General features: G+C 42.1%; 1 protein-coding gene across 1 annotated transcript; it reads right to left on the bottom strand.

Annotated features, from left to right (window-relative positions):
* Nucleotides 1–404: 404 nt before the first annotated feature.
* On the bottom strand, nt 405–1,151 carry LOC125469408. Its single transcript, XM_048566723.1, has one exon. The coding sequence runs from the start codon at nt 1,003–1,005 to the stop codon at nt 667–669; it is 339 nt and encodes a 112-aa protein (XP_048422680.1). The 5' UTR covers nt 1,006–1,151; the 3' UTR covers nt 405–666.
* Nucleotides 1,152–10,225: the final 9,074 nt, after the last annotated feature.

Here is a 10,225-nt window from a genome sequence, read left to right as displayed (position 1 = left end):
TTCAGATTTTATGATAAGTGGCGCAATGAGAATGATTAAAAATCTTATCCGAAATTACAAATAAAATTATTTTGTATTATTTTATAACTTTTCAAATAATGACACGTGAAGCAACGAGAACAATTAAAAATCTTATCTGAAATTACAAATAAAATTATTTTGTATTATTTTATAAATAAAAAAATACTAATATTTTATTGCCTATTACCAGGGCTATTGAAGTGCAACGGTGGAGATACAAAAGGCCATTACTATTCATTAAGGGCAATTACTGTTCACTGGATGGATAACATAGTGTTTTGCCTGGGAGGATTCCCATGTTGGAACTGCTCTTATGTCGTTTAATTTGTTAATAAATACATGTATTAAGTAATGAATGAAAAAAGTAAATAGAAAAAGGCAAATGAAGAAAGTATCTAGCATTTCTCATTACCTTATTTGGATGGTCCCGATCAAAAATCTGAAGAAGTTATTTTTACATCTCACAAACAACATCAGGGCTCACCATCCAGAGAGAGAAAAAAAAAAAAAACCCTTAATTACACAGTTGGGTCATCAGCCACTTCAAAGCCCTAAAAACAAGTTGAAAATAAACAAACTAAAAAAAAAGGAGAAGACGAAGAAGAAGCAGCAGAGCAGCAGCAGGAAAAGTTCGAAATATTGGACTCATCTATCCATCTCAATTACTTCAGGGCATTCCATGATGCTCTCCAAAGAAGGCTTCCACCCCTCAATAGCTTTGGCTCTGCTTTTCTGGATCTCTTGCAAAACATCTTCCAAGTTCTTCCCTCCACTATCTTTCAGCTGAAGCATCAACCACTCCAGCTCTTCTTTGCTCAACACAATCTTTACTCTTATGTTTCCATCTTTCCCCAAATTTTGTTCCTTCACAAATCTATCTTTATTTTTTCTCTCATCGTCTTGTTGCTCATGCTGCTGCTGCTGTTGCATTTGACCATCTTCTTGCTCCTGCTTTTGTTTGCATGTCTCCACACAATTTCCCATGATTAACCACCTTAATTCCTCTATGAGAAATTATAAAACTCTTTTTTTTCTTTTTTTTTTTTTTGGTTTAAATCAAACCATGAAAAGCATTGGTTGGCAACAAAAGAACCACTATATATAGTTGGTGCATGCGAAAGGAGAACATGTATTTATATATATATATATATATAGGTGTGAAAATCCAATAATTAACAGTCAAATACAAAGAAAAAGATTATGTAGACTTGTTTTATTGTTCACGAGCCTTGATTCTTCTTCTTACTTTAAAATTTAAATAAGTGAGAAAATTATTTGCTCACTGCCCATGTCATGTAAATATTTGTCTGTTTGTGTGATATTTTAAGGGACCATAATGTACTGCTAAAGCTCTCACGAGTCGCTACTATTGTCCGGGATTGGGTGCTAATTGAGTACTATTGTCCGGGATCGGGATACGTTGGGAGCTAATTGAGTACTTCGGCTCAGGAGAATTAAGGATCATTTTGAAAAAAAAATCTTTAAAATGAGGGTGTAACTGAAAATTTCAAAAACCTTTTCAGTTATTTTATAATTTTCAAAAATTACTTAAATGAGGGGGAGAGTTTGAACCTACGATGTAATGAGTTGAAGATGAATACCCTAATCACTAAAGCAATCCACTACTTATAGTTTTATTTAAGATTCTAAAAGACGCTAGGCGCTAGTTAGGCGGCGGGTTAGGGCCTAGCGCCTAGGCGGCTAGATGGGAGCGTAGGTGGACTAGGCAAATTTAAGTAAATGATTGTTTATTGTATAAATAAGTGTCTATTTATACTTAAAACACACACATAATTATATTGAGATACATCTATTGCAAAATAAAATGATATATAAATTATAAAATATTAGAACATATTGGAAACATAGGGAACAAACATATAATGAGTGTTCATCCAAATATTCAACAAGTTTTTTACATTTTATTGAAAAATTAAAATGCAAAATGAAAGTTATTGATGTTCTATCTAAGTCAGGGTCGTGCCGTAGGCAAGTTTAGGCAGGCTAGACAAGCGCCTAAGCGGGCTAGAAGAACGCTTAAGCGTGTTTATGTGAATTTTCTTAATTTTCAAATGCCTAGAGATGAACGAATTGGGACGGTGGCCAACCGTCGCCTTTAGAATACTGGTTTTATTTTGAATTTGAATATTTACTGTGGTATGATAAGAAGCGGAATAACTTAATAATTTAAAAAAATTTTAATTGCGGAATCTATGCCGCTTCCAAATCTAAAAATTTTGAATTTCACGAGTTGCCGGACCTCCCCGCTCCAGTACCGTGTTTCAAAGATCATAACTGATGTCTTTGATTAAAAGCAATCAAAGAACATCATCATACGTCGGACCCAATTTTCTGATGATGATTGATTTGTTATTGTTAATTTTTTTTTTTCCCTTACTATGAAATAGTGGAATGTACTTGCAATCACCAAATAATTGGTCGAAAATTTTGAAAATTGTAGTATTGTAGACATCAAAATTTCGGTGAAATGAATGTTGACCAATAATTAAAATTTCAACACTCACGTATCACATAAATTTTACATGTAGCATGTGCTTCAACGAAAAATCGAAATAAATTGGAAAAGTCATCAAATATGACACGTGTCAATACCTGGCAGAAATGATTTATTTCATCTGATTATTTAAATCCAAAAATCAAGTTTTGGAATTCTATAAATAAGAGGCCAAAGGCATTCATTTTGGGGAAAGGAAGGAGAAGGAAGAAGGAAAAGAAGAAAAGAAGGAAGGAAGAAAGAAAGAAGCCTTGAAACTCTAAAGCTCTCAAGCAAATCCCGAAGGATCAAGAAAGCAATCTTCGTTCTTCGTCAAATCCACCTTCAAGATCAAGCCCCGACGGCCCTTGAAGAACTTCCACCAACTCAAGATCAAGCCCCGACGGCCCTTGAGGAAAGTGTTCATCGTTCATCATCCGTTCAATTCAAGATCAAGCCCTGACGGCCCTTGAAGAACTTCCACCAACTCAAGATCAAGCCCCGACGGCTCTTGAGGAAAGTGTTCATCGTTCACATCCGTTCATCCTTCAAGATTAAGCCCAGAAGCCCTTGAAGATCCGTTCATCCATCCACCTTCAAGATCAAGCCCCGACGGCCCTTGAAGAACTTCCACCAACTCAAGATCAAGCCCCGACGGCCCTTGAGGAAAGTGTTCATCGTTCATCATCCGTTCAATTCAAGATCAAGCCCCAACGGCCCCTTTGGATCAACAGCCTCAACAAATCCACACATCCGTTCATCCTTCAAGATTAAGCCCAGAAGCCCTTGAAGATCCGTTCATCCTAAGATCAAGCCCCAACGGCCCCTTTGGATCAACAACCTCAACAAATCCACACATTCGTTCATCCTTCAAGATTAAGCCTAAAAGCCCTTGAAGATCCGTTCATCCATCAACCTTCAAGATCAAGCCCAACGCCCCTTGAAGATCCATTCATCAGCTGTGCATCCTTAGATCAAGCCCCGACGGCCCTTTGGATCAACAACTCATCCACAAACCCACACCCTACGAAGATAGAATCAGAGGACCAAATTACAAAGAGATTGTAACCCCAAAATCATTAATACAAAATATTATTTTGTACACGTATTCTTGTCGCTTGTTTCAGGAATTTCTCGTGTTTACAAATTTGGCACGCCCAGTGGGACAATCTCTACCTCTCATCTCTATCCTCAAATCATCAAAAAACGCAAATGGCATCAAGAAAGGATCAAGCTGTTCCTGCAGTCAAAGCGAAGAACAAGAACATTATCGCCGCAACTGGTGATATTTCGGGCATCACAACCCGAAGTGAAGCAAGAGCTCTTTTTGCCGCGGCTTCCGCCCCTGCATTAACTCTGTCAAAGGAACAAGAGCACCTGAGGCACGATCCTGTGATCACCCTAGCCTCGCTAAGGGCATCAAGAGGGGAAAGCCTGAGGAAATACTCAGAGTCCCTACCCTCCGACGCTGATTCGAGCGGCGGTACAACCATGCAAGTCATGACCACTGGAGCAACTTCAATCGAGGAGCAACTAGCTCAGATGAATGAAGCAATCACAAAGCTCACACGGACTGCAGAGGAGAAAAACTTGCAAACCGCCGGACTCATCAACCGTCTGGAGGCACAGCATGGCGTCAAAATGAAACCAAGCTCTCTTCCAACTAAGAAGACCGAAGAAGGCTTTAACCCAAATGCCTACGAACCCATGTCAAAGGCTAGGCATGACTTTGCTTCCTCTTCAAATCTTGGAAAGAAGGTTTCAAACACCGTCGATGACAAAGAACTTAACCTCACCAAAACTCAAAAGAAGTTGAAGGAGCATGGTTACGGAGTTGACAACAACAAAGCCGGACTTGGCTTCACACCAAATGCACCCGTGAAGATTTCAAGCAAAGTGAAGAAAGCTAGCGCTCAACACATCAGCGTGAGCATTGAACAAGACCAAAAGGAGCCTAAACCCGCCCCTCGGCCGTCGGTCTTCGATAGGATGAGCCATTCAAGCTCCAGAATTTCAGCGCTTAATCGCATTGGTAGTCAAGGCCGAACCTCTGTCTTCAAGAGGCTTAGCGTGCCAACATCCCAAAGCTCTGTTTTTGAAAGGTTGTTAAAGCCTAAGAAACAAAGCAACACAGCTATCTCTCCTCTGCGACCATCAGCTTCGGAAAGATTTGAAGATAATGAGAAGCCTTTTGGAAAGAGGAAGACAACACCAAAGGAAGAAAAGTTCGATGGGTTAGCAGAAAAAGGCGACGTTCAAAGCTTGATTCCTTCAAGGATGAAGCGCCAAGCAATCCTAGAGGTCGACACAAAAGGACCACTGAAGGTAAGGAGGCGCATCGTCGTCCACACTGGCAAATCTTCATGCCAACAAACCCAAGAGGACGGCACTGAAGATGAAATCCCTAAGAAAGATGTCACTTCTGGCTCTTTCGACTCAAAGTCTTCACCTCGACTGTTGGGGGCATGCTCCAAGTCAAGTGAAATTGAAGGATGGACTCATGTCGCTTCGAAGAAATTGCACGAGAAACATATGTCTTCTTCACAAGTGCACCAATCAGAAAGGGGGGAAAGCAGCTTTCGCCAACCTCCAAAGCAATGTGAAAATGTTGAAGATAAGAAAATTTCAACACAAAGATCGTTCATGCGGGATCTTTTCTTCCTCGAAGACTTATTCAATTTCTCGATCAAGACTCCTTGCTATGAAGATTGTGAGGAATGTCTTTCGAAGATCGCTGCGAAGAAATTGGACAAGCAGCAACCATCTTGTCCACAAGTTTATCAATCGAAAAGGGGGCAAAACAGCTCTTGTCAACCTCCAGAACAATGTGAAAGTGTTGGAGATAATGAAATTTCGACACAAAGATCGTCCATCCCCATCACAATGTGCGACCTCTTCCCAGAAGACTTCTTCAGTTACTCGGTCAAGGCTCCTTCCTATGAAGATTGCGAGGAACGCCTCTCCCAGATCGCTTGACAAATCCACAACAACAACCAAAGCTCCTCGTTCGCACGAGCCTAAAAGGTGACAAAGAAAAGCTCCTTGTCCGCACGAGCATAAAAGGCGACAACAAACGCTCCTTGCCTGCATGAGCTAAAAATGCAAACGGCACCAAGACGCTCCTGGCCCGCAAGAGCATAAACTGTGTACGGCAAAATCATCATCAAAACCATCACTCATTTGAACTACGTTACGACTTGATCTCTTCTCTGGAAGAGTACGTAGGCAACTTGAAACTTCAAAACTTCAAGTACAGTCACATCAAAATAAATAAATAAATGTTTCATTAAAGAAAGTCAATTTTATTACAAAAGAAAAGAAAAAAATACATATGTTACTATGTATTAGAAATATTTATATATTCTCTACTCAAAAAAAAAAAAAAAAAAAAAATTATACATGTTAGAGGGAGTCTTTCTACACTTAAGACTTGTGCCAAATCAAAAGAAAACAGAAATTGAGACCCACAAAAAGAGGAATCCAAATGCCAGGCCCATCTTTTCTCAAACACACAATTGTTTTGAGCTTGCTATGCAAGGAGCTCTGCTTCTTCTCCCGCCAGGCATGGGCCCGGCTCTCAAAGCCCAATCTGCGTGTGCTCCTTCATCCGTCCCTTCAATTTGCAGTTCTCCATAACACAGGTCACGGCCCATTCTTCCAGCCCACGTTCCTCGTCTACACCAACTCCATCAATCCTCCCTCCCAAATCTCTCTGTATTTCTCAAAGCAAAAGCCAGCTCCGATGGCTATAGATCTAGTTGGCTTCTCCAAGATGGACGATCGGACTACCGTGCAAGAAGCTGCCTCCGCCGCCATCTGTTGAGCTCGACAAGGTACTGGAAAATGGCGTCCTCAAGCGTGCCTTCAACCCGTACGGTTCCGCCGCCTACAGCTTCATCACCATGGGAGCTTACAGAGGCGGCATGAATACTTTCGCCATTGTGGGCCTGGCCTCGAAGCCTCTCCACGTCTACTCCAACCCCAGATACGAGTGCCAGTGGTTCCCGAATCTCAATTCGACCTGACCCATTTCCTCACTCTCGTACAAAGTCCATACCCGACTGGTTCGGCCGAAGACTTGGCGCACTCCAGGTGCTCGACCTTAGCTCTGCATCAGTCTCTCTCTTCACATCCCACGAAGCTACCCAGAAACTCCCAGAGACTGCGAGACTGCGAGCTGAAAAAAAAAAAAAAAAAAAAAAAAAAAAAAAAGAACGAAAAGCTCCAACCTTTTCTCCTTTTTCCCATCACCGCTCACGGCCCCATCAGCTGTCAAGCAGCAGGTACTCGAGTCGGGTTCCCTCCCTTCGATGACCGGGTTCGTCGAACAAGCACTGTCAATAGTCCGAGTGGGTCATGTCCGGGTCTCCCCAGTCGACTCTGAGCGGAATCAGGAGCTGGTCCAGCAACGGAAGCCATGGCCACCCAACAACCCATCTCAAAGAAGACGGCTTGCATCGTCGGCGGAACCGGTTTCGTGGCGTCTCTGCTGGTCAAGCTGCTGCTCCAGAAGGGCTACGCCGTCGGAACCACCGTCAGAGACGCTGACAACCACAAGAAGGTCTCACTCACGGCCGTCACTCCCCTTGACCTCGTCAAGAGCAATATGCAGATTGATCCCACAAAAGCCTTCGGTAAATACAGAGAGTGAAAAAGTGAGCTGAAAAAAAAAAAAAAAAAAAAAAAAAAAAAAAAAAAAAAAAAAAAAAAAAAAAAAGCCATCATGCAAGCTCGAACTGATAAGAAGCTTACCCAGGCTCAACTTGCTCAGATCATCAATGAGAAGCCTCAAGTGATCCAAGAGTACGAATCATGGGAAGCCGGAACGGTCATGCTCCAATTTTCTTATGGTACACGCTCAACAAAAAAAAAGGTTACTCAGGGTTCCAAAAAGAAGTCCAGAAGTGTCTTAGAAATGCTCACTATCTGAAGGGCCGCCTTCGTGATGCTGGAATCAGTGCCATGCTGAATGAGCTAAGTAGCACAGTGGTGTTTGAGCGGCTTAAGGATGAATAGTTTGTTCGTAGGTGGCAGTTGGCTTGCCAAGGAAATATTGCGCATGTTGTGGTGATGCCGAGTGTCAACATCGAAAAGTTGGACGATTTCTTGAGTGAACTAGTGGAAAAACACTCAACTTGGTACGACGAGAAAGCTCAGCCTCCATGTATTGCTGCTGATGTAGGAACTGAGAATTGTTCCTGCGGGCAGCACAAGTGATTTTAAGTTTTCGCACCGAGCTGGAGTCTGTTGGTTATGCTCGGTGCCTGTGCTCAGTGGCTGTGCTCCTTACCTGTGCTCAAAGGCGATGGTGTAGTTTTTTTCCTCTGTCTCCTCACGCTGCCAACAAACCTCGAGCTCGTCACCCTGAACACCATGATCAAAATCGGCGAAGAACTTCAGTGACCGCTGTCAAACGACTAGCCGATCATGAAGCTCGACGCTTTGCACTACTTCAAGCTCTGGTCTGCACCTCCGCCATGGCTGCTGCCTTTGAATGTGATCAACAAAATCAAAGTTTGTTAACTCACACCCAAAGATCTCATCCGTATGCTTGCCTCTGCTGCTGCCTTTGAATGTGATTGACAAAATCAAAGTTTGTCAACTCACACCCAAAGATCTCCTCCGTCTTCTCTCGGACTCGGCCTGGGTTTTCACCCACGAAACTCAGCCTTGCAGATGGCCTTATAAAGAAAAAAAAAAAAAAAAAAAAAAAAAGTAGCAATGATTATGCCGGGAAGCATATTTCAAAAGAATAATAAAAAAAAAAATCAATGATGATGCTGGAAGCATCTTTCAAAAGAAAAAAAAAAAAAATATATATATATATATATAATAAAAAAGAAAGAAAAAAAACGATGGTGGTGCTTCTGGCACCATCTGAAATATATATATATATAAATGAATGGTGAATCAGCGTCACCGAAAGCAAAGAAAAAAAAAAAAAAATGGTGATGGACGGTGATGTATATGTTTTATCTGTATTTAGCATAATACACTAAATAAAACAAAGCATGTTCATTGATTTTCGAGAAATTACAAATGTGTACAAAAAAAAAAAAAAAAAAAAAAAAAAAAAAAAAAAAAGAAAAGTTGAAGCTTTCACAAAGGATGTGTACGTGAAGCCCCACTACGTGGCAACACTCTCAGAGCAGGAGGCATCGGAGCAGAAGGCATCGGAGCAAGAGGCATCGGAGATAGAGCATTCGAGGCCTCAATACTTGGCGGAACGCTGGATGACCCAGGAAAGAGGTGCCTCTGGAAGAAAGCTGCAAACCGTTGACGATCATCAAGCTCATCAAGCTTCCTCTTCATGCCCGACGAATAGTTATTTGCAAGCACATGCAAACTTCTATTCTCATACTTAAGCTGTTTAATCTCCTGCTTAAGATCTTCCACCTCTGCCATCAAGGATTCAACCTGACGGGAGCGAGCAAGAAGGCGTTGGCCCATGTTGGACACAGAGCCAGCACACTGAACACTCAGGGCCAGGGATTCTTGAACGGCCAACTCATCAGACCGTCCTGAAAGCAGCTGACTATCTTTTGGAGTAAGGAGGTTCCTAGCTACTATTGTAGCTGTTGTGGCGTCCTGCATCACGGAGTCTTCACCTGTAAGAGGACCGTTAGAGGATAAGAAAGAAGGACACCATACATTACCTTGAAGTGGCGCAACCGGATCACTGCTGAGACTCAATTCTAAGCTAAGGTTCGATGGGTTAGCCATTTTTTCAAAGGTGTTAAAAGAGATGGGTGGATGGAGTTAAAACTCAAAAGGCCGGAGATGATTTTCAGGAATGAGCAACCTTCGAAGTGTGCATGTTAGAGGTGATCAATACCTCTATAAAAACGAAGAGGCGCTTGCTCAGAAATCGAAGGGCCGCTTGTTCAAAAAAAAAAAAACGAAGAGACATCGCTCTGCAAATCTCAAAAGCTGGATTTTCCGGCGTAAGTTAGGCGACGCTTTCTCTGCTTTTCAGAAAACGCGTTCAACTTTGTCAAAAGATCTCCGACAAAGTTGAAAACACGTGGAGGCTGGCGACGCTTTCTCGGCTTTTCAGAGCACGGGTGCCACTTTGTCAAAAGATCACGTGGAGGTCATCATCGCAGCTACACATCTTTAACTGACAAGCGCAAAGTTCGGCGACGCTTTCTCTGCTTTTCAGAAAACGCGTGCAGCTTTGTCAAAAGAGGCACTCGTTCAGAAATCGAAGAGGCGTCGTTCAGAAATCAAAGAGGCGTATTCAAAGATCGAAGAGTCGTCACTATTTCAAAAAGCCGGATTTGCGGGATCAAAACGTTTGTCGACAAGGGTAAAAGAACAGTACCACCACTTGCTATTGGGGAAATCCCTATATATGTCAACCTTCATCTTTTATGGCAAGGCAGACCTGCGGAAAAAAAAAATGCCCAACTCTTCCTCACCTCCGAGAGTACACTCCCAGCAAAACATCTCAAAATACTCAATTTTTTTTCCTCTTCCCCAAAGATGATACCAGATGCCTGGAGTACAGATGACCCAGGAGGAAACGGTAGATGGAAGCATGTGCTGATTCATTCACCGCTTCTTCAAAAGCAAAAGTATCTCATATCATCAAGGGCGAAAGCAAAGGTATCTCATATCATGCTTTTTCCCTGTCCTTTTCTTTGTCCTTGCTCTTACTTGCAGGACAAGGGGAAATAGAGTTATCAGTCGGAACCTGAAATCAAACTT

This window comes from the organism of the source record quoted next, unplaced genomic scaffold (assembly GCF_019419815.1).
Source record: "Pyrus x bretschneideri cultivar Hongxiangsu unplaced genomic scaffold, Pyrus_bretschneideri_v1 Contig42, whole genome shotgun sequence".
NCBI lineage: Eukaryota > Viridiplantae > Streptophyta > Magnoliopsida > Rosales > Rosaceae > Pyrus > Pyrus x bretschneideri.
The sequence above is the reverse complement of the archived record's forward strand: the minus strand, read 5'-3'. Positions and strand labels throughout refer to the sequence as shown.